We start from the raw sequence: 24,248 nt of genomic DNA on the forward strand, positions 1-24,248 counted from the left end.
CAGGCCATGATCTCAGGATCATGGGCTTGAGCCCCATATCAGGCTCTGTGCTCAGAGTGGAGTTTGCTTGACATTCTCTCCCTCTGCCTTTCTCCCCAACTCATGTGCACACTCTCTCCCTCAAATAAATAAAATCTTAATAAAATAAAAGTTAGAGAACTCTATTAAAAATTTGTTTTCTCCCTGCTTCTCCCTCTGCCTGTGTCTCTGCCTCTCTCTCTCTCTCTCTCTGTGTGTGTCTCTTGTGAATAAATAAATAAAATCTTTAAAAAATAAATAAATAAAAATAAAAATTTGTTTTAAATTTTTCCCTGTGTTCTTCAGTTTAGATTTCTATCAGTCTGCCTTTGGGATTATTGGCCCTTATACCATTTCCAATTCATTAAAGCCAACCAGTGAATTTTTCATGTCTTATACTGAACTAGAATTTCAGTTCTAAAATTTTTATTTTGGTTCTTTTTTAAAGTTTTTATAGTTTCCAGTTTTCTGTCATGATTTCCCATCTATTCATTCACAACCTTCATTTCCTTTAAGTCCTTGAACATAGCTATAATAGCTGCTTTGAACTCCTTGTCTGGTGATCTTAATATCTGATACATTGTGGGATCCATTCCTATTGATTACTTTTTTTTTCTTGACTGAAGGTCATATTTTCTTATTCCTGTGCCTAGTAAATTTTATTGTATACTGAATATTATGAATAATACATTGTAGAGATTCTGATCGTGGTCTCCTAAAGTATACAAGCATGCAGGTAAATTACCAGTTGATCACCTTAAACTCGTAGAGTCCTGGTTTTATACTTTATTAGGGTGGGTCAGTTTCTGTCTCACTTAGTTTTATGGCAAATTCTTAGTCTTGGGATTTAGTCTCTATTTCTAAGGCAGGCTCTTTAGAAGTTTCAGGGAAAAGCCTAAGTTAGGCCCTCTAATTCAATGAGATTCAAACTCCCAATTTCTATCTTTCCCACTGTAGGCAGCCACTGAAGTCTTTGCTCAACTTTTTCTGCTTTCCAGCAGGTGCTTGTTGGTAGATTATTTGGAGATTCTTCCACACATGAATAGTCCAGGGATCAGCCAAAGGCATAAGGGAAGTTTATACACAGATTGGATCTCCTTGCTCTGTGGCTCCCTCCTTTCTAGAATTTCTCCCCAACATTCTCAACCACTCTGAATCCCCAACCTCCATCTTCTGACACCTCAGCCTAGTAAGGGTGAGGCTCTCTGCTTAACTTCTAGCCACCCACACCATGCAGGCTAGGGAGAGCCCTCAGGAAAAAAGCTGGGTAATATAGATAGCACCCAGTATGGTTGTATCCTTTCAAGGATTAAATCCTCTCCTATTTTTGCCTACTTTTGGCTCCCTTCAGTGTTATTGCTTTGTATTTGACCCACAATTTATCATTGTTATCTGTGGGAGGGTTAGTCCCAGGCAAACTATCCTGTCATTGCTTGGGTGGGTATTCACATCTTGTATCTTCTTTGACTATCAAGGAATTAGTCCTTTGTAACTTAGAGTCATTCACTCTGAATAATAATGTTTAAGCCCTTGTTGACTAAGAGCTAAGATTTATTCATCTTTGGGATGATATTTGATTTAGTGTAATTTTATATATGAACACATTTTAAAACTTTTACTTAGAAAAAGCAATGAACATTTGGAGCCTCAACTCAGTTTCATAAAATTTTCAGCAAAATTTAAATGAGTTTCTGAACCAGTTGCAATTCTCAAAATCATGTGCTTACTAACCTGTCTGAACTATCTTAAAATGTGTTACCCTGAAGAAATTAACACTCCAAATGTGAAAATCTATCCATGATCTAGTAACAGGCAAATGGACACTCAGTGTCCATTTATTTTTAATAGATAGATATTTTTATTGACAGGAGAGGAAAGCTCATTAAATTGTCTTTGACTATTGGTTTAATTTACAGGTTTTTGTTATAATATTACTTGCTGTCACCATCATGTGGGTCCCTGTTATACAAACAGAGTACAGTGAACAACTGTTTGAATACACGCATGCAGTTATGAGTTACCTGACCCCACCCATTGCTGCCATCTCTCTGCTTGTCATATTTTGCAAGAGAATCACTGAACAAGTACGTAGGTGTTGGCATGGCCACTGCATGACACAGTGTGAGGGCTTGCCTTCATATCATAGTTGTCTTTGAAAGACCTGCCTTGGGCAGCCCTGGTGACTCAGTGGTTTAGTGCTGCCTTCAGCCCAGGGCATGATCCTGGAGACCCTAGATCGAGTTCCACATCAGGATCCCTGCATGGAGCCTGCTTCTCCCTCTGCCTGTGTCTCTTCCTCTATTTCTCTCCGTGTGTCTCTCATGAATGAATAAATAAATAAATAAATAAATAAATAAATAAATAAATAAATATTTTTTAAAAAGAAAGAAAGAAAGACCTGCCTTAGAGGAGTCTCTTGTGCTTCAAGAATTCACACCATTGTATCATTTGCTTTCCAAAAGATAATTTCTTCCTGGGCAGATTTGGTCTGAGCTCCCTTATGCATGCAGGAAAAAGGCAAGCTCTGATTTGTTTTCCTCCTTTTGCAATGTAATCAACTTTCAACTATGTCATAGATGATGTAGTGTGCATGCTCCTCCCTCACACATATCAGAGTGTAAGAAAATATTATTCTGTTGCCTCTGTACATGGATGTGTCATATTTAGAGATTTCATACCCACAGGGAGATGTACAGTCACAAGCTCCTTTTGCCTTTCCTTCAGTGAAGACCATCTCTTCCAAGCATTCTTAAAACTGAAGATTCTGAGGTGCCTGGGTGGCTCAGTCAGTTAAGCATTTCCTTTTGGCTGGGGTCATGATCTCAGGGTCCTGGGATGGAGACTTGAGTTGGGCTTCCTGCTCAGTGGGGAGTCTGAGATTTTTTTTTCTCCCTCTGTCCCTCCTCCCACTCATGCTCTCTCTGTTTCTGTCTAAATAAATAAATAAATTGAAAAAAACAGGGGCACCTGGGTGGCTCAGTTGGGTAAGTGTCTGCCTTTGGCTCAAGGCATGATCCCAGAGTCCCCAGTTTGAGCCCTGTGTCTGGTTCCCTGCTCAGTGGGGAGTCTGCTTCTCCCTTTACCCCTCACCCTGCTCATGCTCTCTCTCTCTTGCCCTCTATCAAATAAATAATTTTTTTAAAAAAGCCTAAAGATCCCAATTAATGATTCAATAATTTTATACATAAGACTTTCTTTTTTAGAGAGACGGAGGGGGAGGGGGCAGAGGGAGAGAGAATCTTAAGCAGGCTCCATGCTCTGTACAGAGCCCTTCACAAGACTGTCTCACAACCCTAATATCAAGACCTGAGCCAAAATCAAGAGTCAGACACTTAACCAACTGAGCCGCCAAGGTGCCCTTATCCATGACTTTGAAAGCATAGTTTGCCAGAAGGTTTTTATTTGTTATTTGGATCATATCTTAACTTGTTTCCCCTAACAACACTGAGTAGTTGGGCCTGATAAGTTCCTGAGCACAGTGTATGAGATGCTGTGTGATCTGGCCCCTGCCTAATTCTTGGCCCTTGCCCTCTTGATGCACAGCCCCAGGGCTCCAGCCATTCCTAACCATTTACAGTGCTGATTGCCTAACTGCCAATATGCCTTCTCTGGCCTCCCTTCACTTGCATAAACTGTTCACTTTATCAGGAATATCCTTTTCCTCTTCCACCTGGCTGGTGCTTCCTAAGGGCCCATATCAGGTATCCAGTCCTCTAGACCAATCTAGTGCTCCCTGCTCTGTTCAGCTCACCAAGACCAATTGCGCACCAAGAATGTAGGGGGAAGGGGACTGGCTTCTGCAGATGCCAGAACTGCTTCTCTCTGCTGAGAAGTGGCAGGGGCAAGAGGAACAGGCTTGTCATAAGAATCTGCCTCCCACTGATGACACCAACATTGAGGTATTAGGGCCTACTGCCAAGGAAAACTGGGGATCTGGTCAGTGGTTCTCTGCCCCTGGTCCAAGGTTACAAGGACATTGAAGGTACCCTCTTTGACCTAGAGAGTTTCTCTAGGCCCTCTCTCCCCCACTCTGCTTCAGATGGCATTCTCATCTGGCTTCTGCTGCCCATCTGTTTCTAGATCTTCCCATTCAGCACATCTCCTTCCTGTGGATTGTCCACCTGTCTTTTGGTTTCAGGTCTTTCTCCAAGATATTTGCCCACATACTGTATCTTCTGTCTCCTCTGACATCCATCCTCATCTAAGTCAGGCTCCAAGTACAGCTCCAGAGACAAGGTGATGTTCTTACTCTAAAGAGTTGACAGCCTGGTAGGAGACAGATGATACCCAATAAGCAGATAAAGATTTCTGATAGTGATGCAGTATTACTTAAAAGATAAAAAAAGGATTGTGGAAAAAAAAAAAAAAAAAGGATTGTGAAGGGTATCAAGGCAGGCTCTGGGGGCAGGGGGTGTACAAGGACCTTAGCCAAGATGGTAGGGATAGACTTCTAAGAAAATGACCTTGAATCTGAACCCTGAAGGGTGAGCCAGAAATACCAAGATCTAGGGAGACACCCAAGCAGAGAGAAGGGCAAGTGCAAAGGCCTGAGCCAAGAGCAAATAGGCAGGTTCAACATGCAGGAGGAAGGTTGCACACAGGGGCTTAAGTGGAATGACCCAAGGGGAGACTGGCAGAGCCAGGTGAGGGCAATTCGTGGGCAGGGTTGAGATTTTACTCTGATGGCAGGCCACGAGAAGCCATTGGATAGTTTAAGCAGAGGCATGGCATTTTCTTTTAAAAAAATTTTTTTTAGATTTATTTATTTATTCATGAGAGACAGACAGAGAGAGAGAGAGAGAGAGGCAGAGACACAGACAGAGGGAGAAGTAGGCTCCATGCAGGGAGCCTGATGTGGGACTCGATCCCGGGTCTCCAGGATCATGCCCTGGGCTGAAGGGAGCCCTAAATCACTGAGCCATCCAGGCTGCCTGAGGCATGGCATTTTCTAATACATGCTTTGAAGAGCTCACTCTGGCTTCTGTGAGGACAGTGGGCAAGCAGGAGGCCAGGGAAGAAGGTCACCTATGTGAGAGAAGATGGTGGTTCAGGATTAGGGTGGCAGCCATAGGATTCTGGACACATTTTGGAGGCAGAGCCAACAGGATTTGCTGATGGGTTGGTAGAAGGACAGGATGGAAAGAAAGGGAGTAGGGATGACTCCTGAGGTTTCAACCTGAGCAACCAGGGGGATAGAGGTATCACCCACAGCCCATGGGGAAGACTGGGGTCTTTTTGAACATTGACATTTGAGATGCCTATTCATTATCTTACTTAAAAGTGTTTCCAGTGTTTCTTAAGTTCTTTGGCCTAAGAGAGAGTGCAGGTGTCTTAGGTGTTTTTTCAACCCAAGAAGGTATGGCCTCCTCACTGGTGCTTACATTCTGCTTCCTTCCACAAGGTATTTAAAACCTTTGTTGTGATGAGTTTAACTTCAGAACTCAACTAGTGGGGAGGTGAGGTTGAAGGTTTGTCTCACCACCCATCTCCCACCAAGTGACTCCCTTGTGGCTACTCCTTTGGTAGGGTGCCTTCTGGGGGCTGACCAGAGGACTTCTGATTGGCTTCTCTCAAATGTTGTCTGAGTTTGCCTACGGACCTTGGAGCTGTGAGGCAAACAGCAAGTGCCCCCTGATTATCTGCAGCGTGCACCACCTCTACTTTGCTGTAATTCCCTTCATAATCAGTTTTTTCACCATCCCAGGGACCTCCTTATTCACAGACCTGATTCCAGATAAACATGTAAGTGTGGCCATGAGATTGTTCTGGGGTCAACCTTCAGTCCCAGCGCCCCAAGGAGCAGTAACTTGGTTCCACTAGTTTTGAAGAGTTATTGAATTCCTGCATTCTTTTTGAAAGTGGGAAGGCTGGGGGCTGGGAGTGGGGGGGGGGGGGGTTAGAAATAGGCAAATAATGGAGAAAGGGCCCTGCCTCAAAAACAAAACTCAACTGAAAAGCTTCTCATCAGTCCACCATTTAGGTAGCCACTTAGAATGAGAAGTCTGGCTTTTAAAATGCAAATTTTCCTTAGAAGTGTTAAGTTCCCTAACCTCGGTATGAATTAATGTAATCAGGGCAGTCCCAGCTGCCACCTACCCTCAGGGAATTAAGCCAGTAGGAAGGGGGAGGGGACAGGAATACAGGCGGCTGCATGTGGCCAGCTCAGGGCTGAGTGCCTCTCAGTCTTCTCCTGCATGCTCATTCCCACATCCCAGGAGGTAGGTATCAGTCACCCCAGTTGGAATATAGGGAGTCTAAGCTCAGAGAAATTAAGTCACTTGTCTAAGGTACCAAAACTAGGTAAGTGGCAGGGCTGGGCCCCAACCTGGCTCCACTACATCACTTCCATCAGCAGGTCCAGCAGGCTTCACAGGGGACCTGGCCCAAGTCAGAAAGCCCCGTCACCTCCCAAGTTTAAAGGGGAGATGGGTTTGTGAGACTATTTGCCTGTCTGGTAATTTTTCCGGGGGTCGGGGTAAAAGCCATAAATGTGGAAGGCTGCCTCCAGTTCCCCCTCCTCTCCCCCACCCCAACTTTGTGCTTTCCCTATGGTTACACTTCCTGCTCTGCAGTTTCTGTTTGATTCATTCCTCTCCTGTGCACAGAGCCCAGTTGGAAAAGGGATGGAGCACCTGGGGAGGACAGCCAGGATCGTCTGGGATGTGCATACCCACTACATCAGTGACAGTAGAGAGACTTCCCTGATCCCAGTACCTTGAGAAACTGGCGGTGGGTGATGAACTTGATTTTCTGTTGCTCAGGGTCTTAATCGCTTAGATTGTCTGCTGTTCTCTTCCTCTCAACTTTTTGGTTGTGCCCACTTCTCAGGCAGCCAAGTACCTATTGAGTGTTTCCCACCTGCCTTCCAGTATGCCAGGTGCTCTGGAGAACACAAAGCAGCTGCCAGTAGGGGAGGGAGAGATAAACAGGAAAATGAAGCTTCTGGATCAATGTCAGTGGACCAGGCCCTCTGCTCACCACCTACCACGGGAAGCAGGACAGCAGGCACACAAAGCCAGGCTCTTCCAGCGCACCCAGCAACCTCTTCCTCAGAGGTTGATAATGTCGTTGGGAAGGCAAACGAATACATATGGCATCACAGGAAGCAATTAAAGGCTAAACCCAGTCTCTGTCATTAACGCAACAGAATGTTAGTTTTGACATTTTAGTCTGAGAGGTGGGGCTGGGGCAGGTCTCGAAGTGGGCTGGCTGGGGAGGGGCAAGCCCAGCCCACTCACCTCCCTGCCATATGTTGGAGGTGGGGGTCCTGGGATTCAAATATAATGAAGCTAGTGTAATAGATCAAAATCTGTTCCAGGATAGGCTTGGTGGAAATGTTCACCTAGTGGACCCTTAAAAAACAAGCAACGACAATTGGCTGGATTTTGTTACTCCCCAAAGTTTCCATGTGTGTTTTCAGAATGAGAACAAAATCACAAAGCAGAAAGGAAAGGAAATCCCTACAACATCTGCAAATGCCTTGTTGAGTTTGAACAACTCAGCTTAGCTGGGGGGCCAGGTAAACCTGATAAAGCCTCTTCTGGGCTGGGTTAGTGCTCTGAGAGCCAGGAGGACCTCCTTCTCCACCAGAAGCAGCAGACCAGAGAGGATGGGCAGCTACTCCCACCCTGAAGGGCACAGTTCCTAGACCCACAGGACTGGACAGGGCCCAGAGCTCATTGCCTCCCACCCCTTACTATACACCTGAGGCCCAAGCAGGTTGTGTCACCCTGTGCCAAAGCCATGGAAGCACATGGTACCAGAGCCAAAACAGAAACCCACGGTTCCCAAGTGCCATGCTTTTCCCCCACTCGCCTCTGTTCCTTCCGTCTCATGTTGAGGTTGAACCACCAGGTCTTGTCTCAGTCCTTGGAGACCCTGGTGTCTAGCTGCCAGCCGTGGCTGGCTACGGTCTGTGACAGGGCCCTGGGTGGCGACGTGCCCCTGCTCTCCCCCTAGCTCCACCGGCTCTGTTGGAGTTTACGAGATAGCCAAGACGAAAGGATAGATTTGAATGCAGAAATACAAGGGAAGAGACCCACACCCAGAGCACAGCCAGGTGAGAAGGAAGACCCAAAACCTGCAGGGGGATCCTGTTTAGAGTGTTCTGGGTGGGTGTTGCCTGCACTGTCACCCTAGGACCCCTGCTCCACAGTCACCCCTCCCAGAAATGCTCTTCCAGGCTCTTCTGCCCCTCTGGGTGTTGAGGTTGAGGTGTCTCTGGACTTCTGTGTGGAGCCTTCTGGGCTGGGAAGAAGCAGCAGATGCAGTGAGCCACCCTTGGAGGGGCAGGGTAGGGCGAGGAGACAAGGGGTTGGGCCTGGGGGTTGGGCACAAGCATGAAGCAAAGGGCACTGCAGGAGATGAGGAGCCGTGGAGGGAAGGCAAACAATGATGCGCCCAGCAAAGTGAGGCCTTAGGACTTGTCGCGGGATTAGCCTCACAGAGATGATGCTGTACCTCAAGAGCAGTCTGGGGGAGGAAAGGGGGAGAGGGCTCTGGGGAAAGAAGTCTGAGGACAGTTAGCTTTGAGTCTCAGCAAGCAAAGAGACAATGTTCCATGAAGGTGCTCCAGAAGGCCCAGAGGAAGGTTTTCAGCAGATGGGGTCAGAAAGGGAGTGTTGGGGCCACAGGGGAGGGTGACCTGAGTGTCTTGGGGCCCTGACGCAAACAAGGATAAAAGCCTAATGAGATTAGTCCTGAGTCTCAGGCAGACAGTGCCTGGGGAGCCTGTGAGTTTAGGGGAGGAGGCAGCAATCTGGGCCCCCCCTCCACTCCTGCTAAGGAAGTTCAGAGCCCAGAGAGGCCTCAGGCTGCCTCCTGACATCTGTAGAGGAGGCCCTGGGCAGGTGCAGAGCAGAGGAGTAGACTCTCCAGAGTAAGGCTGCCCCACATACCTCGTGGATGCAAGGCTCCCTGCAAATTTCTCTTCTCTGCATGGGGGGAACAGGCTCACTGGGGGCCAACAGTGTACCGGGGGCTTATTGTTGGTGCACCTCCTAGTTCCTCTTCTCCCTCCACAGTCGTGGGAGGAGGATGACAACAATGATAATGATAGTGGCTAATATTTACTGCCCACATGGGATGTTCCAGGCAGTGTTTAAATTATACCTTTGTGTGATAAGTACAATTATTATCCCCATTTAGAGATGAGGAAACTGAGGCACTGAACAGTTAAGTAACTTGCCCCAGGCTTCATGTCAGCCAGGCACTGCATGACTATATAACATGAGTGTGGAGAGTGTGACACTCAGGACTTCTCAGCACTGACAAGAGATGGGTCCCTGGCTTTGGAGCCCTCTGGCTGCAGCCTCTCTCCCCTTGTAACAGAGGTTTCTCTATCCCTGGCCGACGGGTTCCATCATCCCTGGTGCCGCCTCAGCCTCAGGTCACAGCTGGCAGGGAGGCTGCCCAACAGAATGAGACAGAGAACAGGTCACAGCGAACACTGCCGGGTGCGGCTCTCGGACCAGGCGGCCGCGGCCAAGGGACCCGCTCCAGCGTGCGGGAGCTAGCCGTGGTGCTGATCTGCGCCTCCGCAGGCCCCGCAGCAGCCCGCAGGAGCTATCCTGACAGACTCAGCGACGTTTAAGCCTCAGAAGGCGTTTTCGCGAATTTGAACGGAAGCGTTCCTGTAATTCAAGTGCCCAGAGTGACTTACTTTGGGACAGGCCGTGAGAGTGATACATTCCCTGAGAGCTTGCCATGGAGAGCAGTGTCTGGTTCCAGGAATTAGGGGTTTCTTCCAGCTTCTGGAGAGTAGCGACTGGGGAGGCAGATTTAGAGGAGCAGCCACTTGCTCTAGACCTGTCCAGCTGTGTTCAGCCATGTGCCTAAGACAGAGAAGGGTGGGCGCTCCAGGACCGGGACCCAGCTGAAGGCTCTGCCAGTAGAAAGCAAGCATGCCCCCAGGCAGTTCCCACCCCACCACCACCGCACTCCCTGAGCCCTCATCCCATATCCCACTCTCCCAGGTCTCTGAGGATAGTGGTAGGGCTTCCGTAGCAGGGGCTGAGGACTGACCCTCATATTGGAGACAGTCTTTTGGTCTTCCTGTGGGACTGCCCGCTAAGATGGGACACCATAGAAAGTCCTCCTTCTTGTGTCCTCCTGACCTTTGCCTGTTCCTTCTATTCCAGATGTATTCGAGGAGGCCGAGGGCTGCCTCTGGAAGATGTGGGATGTGTTCTGTGGACTAGAGCCACAGCCAGGCCCCAAACTGGCCCCAAAAGAGGTAGCCGAGGAGAGCATGGAAAGTGCTGCCATATCTGAAAGAATAGAGCACTTGTTGGAAGGAACAAAGTGCCATGACATATCTGAAGGGACACAGCACGGTGACGTGTTGGAAGGGACAGAGTATGATGACATGTCAGAGATACCCTTCTGGAGAGAAATTGCCAATGCCAGCGGGTTCCTCTTGATATCGACTATAGTCCTGTTGCACATCTACTACTACTAAGGCATCTGGGGCCCATGGGCATCTGGGAAGGGCAGGCAAACTGCAGCCCCTTCCAGACTGCCTTCTCATCCAGTGGAGAAAGTCTTTCCTACAAGGAGACCCCTGGATATGGGACCAGAGATTACACTAATGTAAACACTCCTTCAGTGTCACAAATCAAGTGCCACCAGCTGCAGGGCATGCGTGCTGAGGGGACAGGGTGAAGTCCATTTGCGACTCCAGAGACTATGCAAATGAGAACATCTGTTCCTTTACGAAATGAGTCATTTTCTCCAAATGGCTCTACTGCATAAACACTGACTTTCACTTTAAATTTAATTTTGGCTTTTTATTTCTAGATATATTTGGGATTTTTGCTTGTGTTTACTTCCCTGTAACCATTTCCTTTCTATATCCAACCTCCATTTGCTTTGTTCTCCTTTTTAAAGGTATGCCCTGCTGGCAAAGATGCCATGTAGTGTAAGCGCCATCCCCATGCAGGGTTCCCACCCACAGGTGCTGTGCCCACTGCCGATGACCTCACAGGCCAGCTGGAGCCAAGGCTGCCCATGGGTGGGACTTTGGCTCCTGCCTGGACCAGTGGTGGAACTGAGGCAGTCTCTGCTCAGCGGAACAAGTCTCCCAGCAATTCAGCACTATCTGGCTACAGTCAAACTGCACCCTTGAAGGACAGGTGGAGAGGAAAACTTCCTCCTTGCTGAGCTCTTCCTAGTCCCTTCCAGTCTACCTGCAATAGGCATGTTTTTGGGCATTGGGCCCAGAGCTAGACTCCCTTAGCTGTCAAGTATAGGCCACCCTGGGCTGTGTTTCTGCAGGGACTCCCTAAGCTGTTCCTTCCACTTCCTTCTTCTCAAAAATAAATCATTTGTGTCTTTAGAAAAAGTTCCAGGTGCCTTGAAGTGATTTGGCAGGGGCCCACCCAGAATCACAAAAATCACATTCTGAAGGCACATACAAATGCAGTCTCTTCTCCCTAGTTTATCCCTTCGGCTGACATTTTTGAGTGCCTACTATGTGCAAGCTCCAGCAAGGAAATAGCTGCGAACAGAGCATAGGCAGCAGACAGTGAAACTGTAGCCATGACAGCCAGCATTTATTGTGGCCTGCTGTTTTGCTGCCCAGGGTAAGTGCATTATCACATTCAAGCCACAGAACCACCCTTTGTGGAAGGACTAGAATTAACCACATTTCACAGGGGAGAGGACAGACTCAGCAAGGAAACTGAGTACACTGAAAATGGGCATAGGGCCTAGGACAGCCCTGCCTAACACCAAGGCCACACACTGCCCCACCACGTATTGTGTATACAGCAGGGAGGCCCACCTAGTCTGAGACAGGGAAAGCTTCCTATGACCAAAGGAGAAGGTCAATTAGCTGGACAACAGAAGCGACGATGTGCAGAAAGACACAAGGCAAGAGTGCAAAGCATCTTTGAGGATGCCAAGACATGGCTTGTGCATAGGAGAGTAGTGGGAGATGGGGAGGGCAAGGTGAACAGGGGCCGGACTTGCCTTATATACTTTGGGATACTAAGTTCCTGGGAGCTTCGGCAGGAAAGGACAGGATCATATTTGCTGCCTGCTGCTGAAAAGATGAAAGGGAAGCAGGAACACCCACCAAGAGACTGTTTAGAGCAATCCAGGCAAGTTGGTATCAGAGAGGAAAAGAGAAGGGAATGGCATCAAGAGAAGCCAGCAATTAGAAATAACAGAATTTGACTGATTAGACTTGTGGAGAAAGAGGCCAGAGTGACTCTCTGGGTTGAGCATGTGGGCAAAGGGTGTGCCAATTCCAAAGATAGGCCGTGTTGGGAAAGGAGTGGACATTGAAGAAAAGTTGAGCACCACTTGGGACATGTTGAGTTTGAGTGGCATGAAGATACTACTGCCATTTTGACAATCGTACACAAATAATTGTTGTACATGACAATCTGATCCATGTGGTGTCTTCCCATTTATTTAGGTCTTCTTTAATTTCTTTCAACAATGTTTTGTTTTCAGTGCTCAAGATTTTTACTTCTTTTGTTAAATTTATTCCTAGGTATTTTATTCTTTTCGATGCTATTGTAAATGGAGTTTTGTCACCTTTGCTAAACTTGTGTCTAGTTCTAATAGTTTCAAAGTGTGTTCCTTGGTATTTTCCATATATAAGATCACATTGTCTACAAAAATATAGTTTACTTTTTTCTTTCTAATCTGGATGCCTTTTGTTTTTCTTTCCTAATTGCTTTGGCTAGAACCATCAAGACGATGTTGAATAGAAGTAGTGAGAGCAGACATTCTTGTCTTATTCCTGATCTTAGGGGGAATGCATCCAGTCTATCACCATTGAGAATGATGTTAGCTGGCCAACAAGCACATGAGAAAATGCTCTGCATCACTTGCCATCAGGGAAATACAAATCAAAACCACAATGAGATACCACCTCACACCAGTGAGAATGGGGAAAATTAACAAGGCAGGAAACCACAAATGTTGGAGAGGATGGAGAGAAAAGGGAACCTTCTTGCACTGTTGGTGGGAATGTGAACTGGTGCAGCCACTCTGGAAAACTGTGTGGAGGTTCCTCAAAGAGTTAAAAATAGATCTGCCCTATGACCCAGCAATTGCACTGCTGGGGATTTATCCTAAAGATACAGATGCAATGAAACGCTGGGATACCCGCACCCCGATGTTTATAGCAGCAATGTCCACAATAGCCAAACTGTGAAAGGAGCCTCGGTGTCCATCGAAAGATGAATAGATAAAGAAGATGTGGTTTATGTATACAGTGGAATATTCCTTGGCCATTAGAAATGACAAATACCCACCATTTGCTTTGATGTGGATGGAACTGGAGGGTATTATGCTGAGTGAAATAAGTCAATCGGAGAAGGACAAACATTATATGGTCTCATTCATTTGGGGAATATAAATAATAGAGAAAGGGAATAGAAGGGAAGGGAGAAGAAATGGGTAGGAAATATCAGAAAGGGAGACAGAACATGGAAGACTCCTAACTCTGGGAAATGAACTAGGGGTGGTGGAAGGGGAGGAGGGCGGCAGTGGGGGTGACTGGGTGGCGGGCACTGAGGGGGGCACTTGACGGGATGAGCACTGGGTGTTATTCTGTATGTTGGCAAATTGAACACCAATAAAAAATAAATTTAGTATTACAAAAAAAATTGAAGAAATTGTGGTACGAATTTTGAATAAATTGAGTTAACAATAAAAAAAAGAGAGAGAGAATGATGTTAGCTGTGACTTTTTGCAGATGTTCCCCTCTACTCCTAGTTTGGACTTTTTGGATTTATTTTTTTAAGAAATGGATATTGGATTTCACTAAGTGCTTTTTCTGCATCTATTAAAATGATCATGTGATTTCTGTCCTTAATTGTGTATGTGTGTGTGTATCTATCTATCTATCTATCTATCTATCATCTATCTATATTGGTATATAACATTGGTATATTACATTGATTCATTTTCAAATATTAAACCAACTTTGCGTTCCTGGAATAAATTCCAGTTGGTCATGGTATATAATGCTTTTCTTATGTAGCTGGATTTGGTTTGCTGATATTTGGTTGAGATTTTCCTTCTCTATGCATAAAGGATATTGGTCTATCGTTTTCTTATGATGTCTTTGTCTGGCTTGGATATCAGCTAATTTTGAGTAATATTAGCCTCATAAAATGAGTTGGGAAGTGTCCCTTCCTCTTCTATTTTTCAGAAGAGTTTGTGAAGGATTGGTATTAATTATTGCCTGGAGACATTTAAGGGTAGATATTCAGTTGGATAGAAGGGTCCAGAACTCAGGAGAGAGGATGGGGCTAGACACCGATTTGGAGGAGACAAAACAGTGGGCAGGCCTAGCTAAGAAGGGAACCTGGTAGAGGAGGCCCATAGCCAGGTAGGTGAGATTGTGTGGGAGAACAGGAGGAGAGAGCACCTAGACAGAGCTGTGAGAAACACGAACGTTACTGGTCATGTAGAGAAAGAAGGTTTTACAAAGGAGACCAAAGAGAGTACAGCCTGATTCTTGAAAGGAAGCCCAAGACAGTGGCTATGGGAAAGGAACATCCATACTTGGCCACAGCATGGGTCAAGAACAAAGAGCACAGGGTCTCGGCAGCAAGATGATCAGGAACCTTGGCCAGTGACTTTGGCCACAGCCCTTTGGTGAGGCAATAGAGGAACCAGCATATTATGGGTTGAGGGGAGATGGGTACATGAGGAAGTAGAGGTCTTCAAGCACTTGTTTTACTGAAGGAGGAAAGGCTTCCTCTTTAGGCACCTGTTTTGAGAATGAGACTTACCTGAAATCCCAGCTGGGCTTAGCAGCCAGTCCCTTTCAGAACATGAACACTTACTTGGGCTAATCCTCTAATTCCAAGGATGCCAACTTCTCTGTTTCTTTTAGGAAAGGGAAGCCCCAGTCACTGAAAGAACTATAAGAAGGTGTTCACTTGAGGATTCTGGTTATGCTGATGCTGTTTACTCTGGATGGACTGGGCACCCCATAAGCCTGGGAGGTTCTGTCCCATAGGAAATACTGCTGTTGGTTGGTTCTATAATGAGGAAAACCTCATTTGAGGCAGAGAGCCTCAAAAAGCTCCCCTCCTGAGCTTTTCCAACAGAAGTCAGGACTGGTTTGAGAACTAGCATCCTGCCAGACCAGGTAGGGAAGGCTGGCAACAGTAAAGGGTCCCCGAGCCTCCTACCCTCTGCAGCCTGGCTTTTCCTCCAACCCCTTTAAGCTCTCCAGCCTCCTTTGCCAGTTTCATTTGGGGGAGAAGAGAGGCAGGTGGAGGCCTACATGGAAGGCTGGTCAGAGGGCTGCCCCGGGGCTGGTGTAGTTGGCCTCAAGCCAGCTGGGAGCTTACTCTTATGGCTTCTCTGTTCTAGGGGAAGATCCCCGTTCTGGGCATGCATTCCTAGGGGGCCTCATACAGTGCATACTCCTCCTGAAAGAGTCCACATGGGCTGGCACTTTGACCTTCCTTCCTGCCACCCATCATGAGAGAGGGGCAGAACTGGCTAAGCAGGGCAGTGTTCAGCCACACCCAAAGGCCTGGTCACTCAAGTGTCTAAAGTTTGGGTAGTGCCTGGTCCAGCTGTGTTCCTTCCCCCAATATAACTTCTGCCCCCTCCTTTTTCCTGGAGAGCTCAGCCCTGCTCTCTACCTTCTCAGGGGACACTTGGTCCCAGCAGAGAGTCAGGATATCACCCTTCTATCCCTGGGCCTTGGATTTAGCCCATGCCTCCTCACCTGGCCACCATGACCCAGTCCTTTGAAGCTGGGTGCTTCCCCTTTGCAGGAGAGAGGGGAGACGTGACCACACTCCAGGAACATAAAGGGCCATTCAGTCCCAAGATAAAGAGATTCAGCCATTTATTAGGTAAGCTTACCATTTATTAGGTAAGCAGCTTATTAGGTCTGGCCCAGCAAGAGGCTCAGGGTTTCCACTCGATGACTTTGATAGCAGTCCGGGCTGCCCGCCGCACTGCCTCACTAGTGTCTTCCTCGAGGGTGCGGAAGACGGGCACGTGAGATCTCAGAAACTTGCGGCCCTCAGGGGTCTCGGCCAGCATGGTGAGGGCCTTGGTGGCGTTCAAGCGTGCCTTGCTCAGGGATGAGCACAGCAGGTTCAGGAGCGGGTGGATGGCTTCTGCGTCCAGGGCAGCATATTTCCCTGTGGGCCACCAACACCAAGTGTCCCTCAGGGGGCTGTCTGTTCCATCTCTGTCACCTCAGCCCAACCCTGGCCTCTGGTCTGTGTGGCCGCAGGAGAGGTGCCTTCTCTCACTCCCTGTAGGCCCTGACACCTTCCTCTGGCCCTCCAGCCCCTCAACTGGCTTCACACCACCCTGATGCCTGTCCTGCAGTCCAGTTCTCTCAAGAAAACACAAAAATTAAAATCCAATTGACGTGGCAGGTATTTCTGGAACACCTGCTCTGTGCAAGGCACAAAAACTCATAGGTCTTTCCCTCCTGATCCTTACGGTTTATTGGGGGATGCAGACATTAATCTGTAAAGGAGATGCCCCCTCCTTAACCTTTGCCACCTTCCTGCTGCCCCGGCCTGCTAAAAGGCCAGGTGATTGCCCCCTGCTCCCAGCTTCCTACCACGCTCAATGCACTCTGTGTGCTGAGATCCTGTGGCCGCCCTCTGCTCTGCTGTTTCCCGCTGTCCCTTGGGTCAACACCCAGGCCCCTCCCAGAGGAGGCTTGGCCGCTGTCCTGTGCCCACTGCATTCCATGCTTCTCCAGTAGGTCATCAACCCTTTGCCACTCCCACCAAACTGTTCGCCAGAGGCTGAGACCTGAGGGCCAAGTCCCCACCACCCAGCACAGGGTCTGCCCCATGGCAGGGGCGTGGGGACCCTTGGCTGGAGTGCCAACTCTGTGAAAAGTGGCCTCACATCCCAGCTGTTGCCTGGACCCATGGTCACCTCTCTGGTCCTCCAAGAGCTCCCACAGGAAGCCCAAGCAAGACACTGCACTGAGTATGCCCTGTCTGAGCAATATGCACACAAGATGCCCTGCCCTGGAGGTCAGCATCCTCACTGCACAATCAAAAGGGGACTGTGGCTCTGGAAAGGCCCCAACCTCTCCTCCTCTGGTATGTCTCAAATACCACCATTAGTGTCAAGTGGGGAATGGCTGAGAACCCCAGTTCTGGGGGACTTTGCAGCATGCTGATTGAGAATCAGAGACCCAGTCAGTCCTCGGTGGAACACCAAGAAGGCACAAGGCATGGGGCTGATGCAGGCATTTGTGGGCACAGAGAAGAATAGACAGCTTTCAGAGGTCACGTGGGATGGCCTAACCTGGCCTCCAGGTGAAGAAACCAACCCCAGTCATTCCTGTGGCCAGGACTGGAGGACTTAGCATGGAAGCCTGACTGTTCCCCAGGTGGGAGAGGTCATCTCATACTCTTATTTGCTCCCCACCCCCACCCATTGAAAAAAATAATTTCAATAAAAAAAAACACCATGGAAGCAAGGGCTCCAGTGTTTGCTTAGGTTTCAGGATAACCAAACCAAGGATGGCAAACTATATAATTAATCCCAGAATCAAGGCTTACAAGGGGTCTGGGTCGGAAGCAGGAATTCCAGGCCCAGGGAACAGCCTGGCATGAAGGGACAGAGGTCCTAATGGGAGTGACCAGGGAGGGGCCACAGGTAGTCCCCCCATGGCCAGGAAGAAAGAGGGTAGAGCAAGGGCCCAAACTTGAAGGGACTTCAACAGCAGGCCAGGAAAAGTATTTTGGTAGGGCAGGGAAGGGGCAGTACTGGGATGCTGAGCAAAATGAGCATTCTGGAAAGCTTGCAGGAGACCCCCACTGCCTAGTAAACTACCGCCTGCATAGGAGATGCACCTGGCCAGCAGGCCACCTCACCTTGGGTGGTCATCGTGGCATACATGAGGGCCCCGGCAGCATTGGCCTGCACCTCCTCCATCTTGTCCTTCAGCAGGTGCACCAGGATGGGGATGACATCATGCTGCCACACCTGGTTCTTGCCCTCCAGAGGGATGCTGGGCCAGAGAGGGGACAGTTGTGTGGCTTCGCTTGGCAAGGAGGTGGGCAGGGCCAAGGACCACCCCAGGGGACACCAGGAGGATGTGTGTTGGGACCATCCCTGGTGGTCTGGGCCTGGTCAAGGGGTGCCAGGGTGCAAGAGAGCACTGGTGTGAGGTTTGGGTCTCACCCCCATGCTGAGATGACCTAGGAGCACGGCTTGGGGCCACTCAAGCAAAATCGCAGAGGAGCCAGGGGCTGATGGACCCTTGCCCTAAGGTAATACATGAAGACACCAGACGTATCACCCCAGCCCCAAAATGGGGAGCAGCAAGGCCCAGGGGTGCGACCCACAGGGACACGTGTTTTGACTCCATGCAAGAGCCGGAGCTGCCAGAGATGGGCTAAGACCCAGGAGCTGCACCAAGCCACCAGGGAGACATTCGTGCAGAGCCACCCTCATGGGAGAGACATTGTAAGTCACTTCTAATCCTGGCACTGTGTGAAGCTGTGAAAATAAATGTGATGGACTCCCCACGAGCTCCCTTTGGGAACTTGATCAAAGATGCAGAGTCCTGGGCCACGCCTGCCAGGATTCCGTGTGTTTGTTCATTCCCACGGCCAGGGCTGACCGAACACTGTGGTGGACTCTGGCCCAGACGCTGAGGCCAGTGCAGGGTTGCTCTAGCTCGGCACGACTGACACTGGGGCTGGATCATTCTTTGTGGTGAGGGCTGTCCCATGCATTGTGGGATGCTGAGCAGCATCTCCGGCTCCCCGCCCACCCCTCGATGCCAGGAGCACCCTTCTCCCTCAAGTTGGAACAACCAAAAACGTCTCCAGACAGTGCTGCCTTCTCCCGGGGGACCAGAGCTACACCGCGCCCCCTCACCCCCATTTTGAACACCTGCTCTCAAGCAGCAAGCAGAGCAAAGTCCTGCCGTCAGGAATTCCCCTCAAAAAAAAAAACAAAACAAAACAAAAAACCCTCAGGGGTGACACATGAAACAGCAGGGAATGGTGAAAAGCACAGGCAGGCCTGGTGGAGGCCGTCGTTGTCTAGAATGGGTATGGTCCTCAGAGGCTTCACTGGAAGGGGACCTCTGAGCAGAGACCAGGTGCTGATCGGTCTGGAGCAGGGTCCCAAAATCTCCATGTTCACAAGCTCCCAGGGGTCTGGATCAGGGGCCACACTCACAGAAATGCTGGCCCGGGTTTCTAGACAGAATCCCAGCTGGAGGGACAACCAGGGCCCAGAGAGGCAGGAGGTGCCAGGACGAAAGCAGGTGGCCATACCTAAGGCATGGACTTGGGGGGACAAGGGACCATCGTCCTGGGGAACCGTCTTTGTCTGGGATCACACACTGCCTCCCTTCCTCCCTCCCAGCTCTGAGGCATTGCGTGCTCCCTCAGGTTCCAGGCCAGGATTTAGACTGTGATCCCCTGCGACCCTGGGTTGCCAGTGACTGGACACATTATGCTTCTGCTTCCTTCCCTATAAAAGGTAATCAAGCACCTTCCGTGGAGGACTGCCGTTTGTAGACAATGCCTGGCACCTACAGAGCACTTAGTGACTGCTATCACCGCCACACTTCTGTGTTTGCCTTCTTCACGGGGAGGTGGCAGGGGCGGGGGGTGGGAACCAACCACCTCATTTTACCCAGGACTTGGGGGCTTCCTGGGATACAGGACTGTGAGTGCTAAGCTGTTGGGCCAACAGGACAGAGGCCCCTGCCCAAGGGGACAGGGTCCTCCTCCCACAAGGCCCAAACAGGCTGGGGCGGGGAAGCCAGCCCTGAGGTGGATTCCTGGGAGCTCCGGGGCAGGCTGGCTTGCTGCGGGACTGGGGGTGCTCAGGTGCCTCTCTGAGCCTCGGCAGAAGTGGAAGCCCGGGGGGCCAGCTGCTCCTGCCCTCCCTGCACTGTCCACCCTGTCTGCGAGGGCCAGGCTCACCTGACCACAGTGAGCATGCAGGCAGCTTTGCTGCGAATGTCATCATTGGTGCTGAGGAGCTTCTGCTTCAGGAAGGGCACCACGCGGTTACTCAGCGCCTCAGTGGGATCCTCCAACAGGCAGGCCGCCAGTGTGTCCAGGAGGAGCCCTTGGATCTCTTCCTCCTCCCTCTGCAGCTTCCACACCAGGGAAGGAATCAGGCCGCTGTTGACAATGCCCTGGGCTCCTGCGGGACAGGAAAGGGCACAGAGGGTGGGCCAGTCCTCCCTGCCCATTCTGGTGGCCAGTGGGAGAGGGGAGTCCTGCAGAGCTGGTGGGGGATGGGGGTTGCAGATGCCCCTTGCTGCCAGACCCTGGAGCAGCTAGCTGGAGCCTGTGGATGACAAGCTAGGGTGGGAACCATGCGTCCCTGGAGGACCCCCAAACTTTGGTCACCTATAACTGGTGGCGGGGGGGGGCGGGGGGGATATCAGCCTTCAACAGGTGCTCAGGAGCCTGCGGAGCAGCAGCCATCCCTTGGAGAGCACAACAGCCACCCCTGCAGGGCCCAGGCACAGGAGAAATTCCCTTCCCTTTGCCTCCTTGCACCAGAAGGAAGGGGGGGGGAGGGACAACCAACCTCCTCCTTCTCACCCACGACATCTTTAAGCCACTAGAAACCTCAGGCCAATCTGGCCAGCCTTTGGGAAAGGAAAAAGAGCCAGGTATCAGGCCTGAGGCAGAAGTGAACAGGCCAGCATTTTACAGACAAAAAAGAGCTGTGCCTCTAAACAAAGGAGACAGGAAATCCATAGACTCTTGTGGTGGTGGTGGGGGGGGGGGGTCTCAAAAACCTGCAGGAAGGGGGCTCCACACAGCTGGGGCACCAGGCTGGGAGAAGGTGGTGAGGTGAGGCTCCCCAAGGATATGTTCCCCCTCCCTCCTTCCAGCTCCTCCTCTCTTCCTGAGGGATGTCTGGAGGGGAACCCAGAACCAGGCCAGGCAGCCCTCCTGAGGGCCCCAACTCCCCTGTGTCCAGAATTGCTTCTGAAGCAGCCATCACTGGGAAGTAAGCAGGCCGGTGCTGGGGAGGGCAGCCCCCCCGCCCATGCCCCCAGCCTTCCTCCTGGCCCTTTTCCTGGCCTCCTCTGTGGCCCACACCACCCACCAAGAAGCCATACATATATATATATATACAGCCCCCATGGAGGTGGCCACCAGTACCACCTCTCTCTTCCGCCTCCCCAGCTAAACCCTCTAATTTACCCTAGAGAGACAAGTAAACAGGTTAATTAGCCTAAAGGTCTCTAAGTGCCAATTAGCACCAGGGATTTTGTCTTTGAAGACATCACCCCAGCCTTCCTCCCTCACTTCCTGAGGACATCAAATGGCAGGTGCCCTGGAGTGAGGGGGATGGAGAGGCACAGATGCATGTCCAGTGGCTCCCAGTGTCCCTGGCCAGCTTCTCATTGGGGTGTCATGGTGGAGCAACTAGCTCTGCCCCATTCTCAGGATACTCCTGACACAGGAAGAGCAGTTGCCCATTGCTTTAAGGGCACTGCACTTCTTAAGGCTAAATCCACACAGATTTCAAAAAACGCTTAGCTTGGACTCCTAAATGTATCCAGCTGTGTGACCTTAGAAAAGTTATTCTACCTCTCTGAGCCTGGTTTCCTCATTATGGAAACCAGCCTAGTGGGTAGGGAGTTGTGCAATGCCAATGGGTAGTAGGTGAGAACATGATCTCCGTAAAGAACTATTATGGGAGACCAGAATGCTTGGGCCTAGCATCCTAAGGAATTCCACCAACACTGAGGCTTGGTTACAAGCAAAGGCCTGTGGGGTGAGGGTGAGAGGTGAGGTGTCATGTACAAAGACAAAAGCTGCACAGTCCCTGCACTGCAGGAACACAGCCCCTCTCTCCCCTTCAGCCTCTCCCTCCCCATCAGGCCATGGCTGGGCCACACACCTGGCCTTCGGCTCTAGCTCCACTGTGCACTCAGGCACCTGCCCACAGGCTCCCTACTTGCCCCAGTCATGGGTCCAGCTCAGTCGCAACCTGAGCTGGAAACCCTCTCCCCAGCTCACCATGGAGAGGTGACAGTTGGACTTTGCAAGGATTTTGCTGGCTGGAAAGATTTTGCATAGAGGGAGAAGGTTCCTGGCTGGGGGACACCTGAGCAAAGGCCCCGGGACGAGGAATTTGCACGTCATCAAATTGGGGCTTGGTTGTGGCCTCACTTGCACCTAGGTCTGGACTTTCCAGAGACCCCTTCCTCCCAAACGTGTTGCTGGGCACAGGCTGGGGGAAAAAGGTAGAGTTAGAGAGTCGAAATCAAACTGCCAGAGGTAATCAGCTCCACTACTCCCTCCCTGGGTGAGGAAACCAAGGCCCAGAGAGGCAATTCAAGTGCCTGAGGTCACACAGCAGACAGGGGCAAAGCCAGGGCCCTGAGCTACTTGGGTTTTCTCAGGCATTTGTCTCGGGCTTCTACTCCTAGAAATGCTGAGCACCAGGACCCGGGTTCATTCTGAGACAGAGGGAGAAGATTAAAAATAAAACGCGTGCCGGGTGTGCCTCTCTGCTCGTTCACTTTGCTTTTCAGCTAAAAGGAGAGTTGCAGGCCTGGCTATTTATAACTAACCCAGATCTGCAATGGTTTGTTCAAGTTGGGGCTGGGGGGTTGCACAGACCCCAAGGAAACAAACTGGAGAAACCCACTCAGCCCCACCACAGCCTGAGAATTGGCCAGCGGGGCTTGGGAGAGCAGGTCAAGCCGGGAGAAGAGCCAGACAGGACGGTGTTGTTGCCAGCATCCAGAGACTAGCAAGACACCACCACCCCCATCATCGGGGGGTGGGGAGACCAGCGGCAGAGTAGGCCAGGACCCGGCACCACAACACAAGTTCGTGCGCATGTAGAACGCACATGGAATTCCAGGGTCCTAGGGACTCTGGACTTGCAGGGAGGGAGGCCCAGGGGAGCTGGACCTAATGGGGCCAAAGGGCAAAGGCATGAGGTATGGGGCGTACCTGGGGAGGGCCCCGGGTCTGGCATGGCTGCTGTGCCGCGATGGATTCAGTGGTTGAGCCAGAAAAATCCACCAATCCCTCCAGAATTGAAGGGACATGATGCCCATGGCACAGAATGCCCTGTGTTTGAAGTTTGGTCATTTCCTGGAGGATGGCCTGACACCACCTACAGAGGCCACTCCTCAGCCATCTGTCCCTGCTGGATTGGTGAAGTATGAGGCTCAAGCACCAGGGCCTTCCTCTTTCCACCACAGGGCCCCAGCTGTTGTCCTGGTCCCGTTTTTCCGGCTAATAAGGACTGAGGATGGAGCATCTGCACCTCATTGGGACCCACCTGTCCAGCATTAGCCTTGTGTGGTCCCTGTGCCCTGAACCACTGGCACACAGACCCCCCCCCCCCACCTGTGCCTACCTTTGCTCATGGATACACATCCCTGTCCTTAGTTTACATGGCTTCTCAATGGCACATGACATGCCTGACCCCATCTTACCTCTCAAGACCCTGTCTTACCTTCCTGAGGAGCCAGGACCCTCTACTCACTGGTTTTCCGGCCACCTCTCCCACTGGTCCTCCATCTGCTTAGCAAACGCTGTCCTTCCTCCAGCATCTCCTCTCATGCGGGCCTCCTCCTTGCCCCCCCCCACTCTGCCCCCACTCTGTCCCTCTGTCTTGGCTGCAGCCACCACATGGCCCTCTCCTGGCACACTCTGTCGCTCAGTGATCCTGCAGCCCTACGCTGAACTCGGCTTCATGGAGAATCTCTGCTTCCTTATTTTCTGAGGGCTGACCAGTTGACATTTTTATTATTTGATTCTGCATATTAGGACAGCATACATTATGGGACCATGCGTATTGCAAATAAATATGAAACAAAAACTTGTCATCCTCCTTCTCAAATTTAAGAAGCAAATCCTAAAACTCTCCAGTGGTTCTTAGGCTGACATCCCCAATCTCAGAGAAGGGCCACTAGCCGGTACAAACATCCCCACTCCAGCCTTGTATCCTGGCACCCACACCTGCCTGCTGCCTCCAGCCACGCTGGTCTTCCATGGGTTCCTGCAAGGCCTCATGGCTCCTTCCTGCCCAGCACCTTCCCCAACTTGGGATATGCTTCTCTCTTGCCCTAGGTCACAGGCCACTTCCATCCTGCTGTCTCTCAGTGCCCAGTTCTTCCCCTGCCTTGCCACATGTCCCTGGGGCCCTGGTGGGTCTCCTCCATGGGGCCTCACACAATTGTAATGGTGGATTATTGCCCCGCAGACAGGAAGGTCTACCAGGCAGCGCCGGGCGTGTCTAAATCC

General features: G+C 50.4%; 2 protein-coding genes across 4 annotated transcripts in view; one reads left to right on the top strand and one right to left on the bottom strand.

The window, feature by feature from the left end:
* LOC607647 (sodium/glucose cotransporter 1-like) overlaps positions 1-8,026 on the top strand; it is a 56,808-nt gene extending 48,782 nt beyond the window's left edge. The window contains 1 exon segment of the mRNA XM_038574509.1: positions 7,978-8,026. Within this exon segment, the coding sequence (XP_038430437.1) occupies positions 7,978-8,026 (49 nt within the window).
* A 7,807-nt stretch (positions 8,027-15,833) lies between these two features.
* Positions 15,834-24,248, bottom strand: part of RSPH14 (radial spoke head 14 homolog) — a 78,157-nt gene continuing 69,742 nt past the window's right edge. For all 3 annotated transcript variants that reach the window (XM_038575776.1, XM_038575775.1, XM_038575777.1), the window contains exons 5-7: positions 19,935-20,160; positions 17,862-17,998; positions 15,834-16,151 (exon numbers count right to left, since the gene is read on the bottom strand). In XM_038575776.1, the coding sequence (XP_038431704.1) occupies positions 15,913-16,151; positions 17,862-17,998; positions 19,935-20,160 (602 nt within the window). In that variant the 3' untranslated portion in view covers positions 15,834-15,912. The remainder of the gene's footprint in view (positions 16,152-17,861; positions 17,999-19,934; positions 20,161-24,248) is intronic.

The sequence above is a fragment of the Canis lupus genome, chromosome 26 (genome assembly GCF_011100685.1).
Source record: "Canis lupus familiaris isolate Mischka breed German Shepherd chromosome 26, alternate assembly UU_Cfam_GSD_1.0, whole genome shotgun sequence".
Classification (NCBI taxonomy): domain Eukaryota; kingdom Metazoa; phylum Chordata; class Mammalia; order Carnivora; family Canidae; genus Canis; species Canis lupus.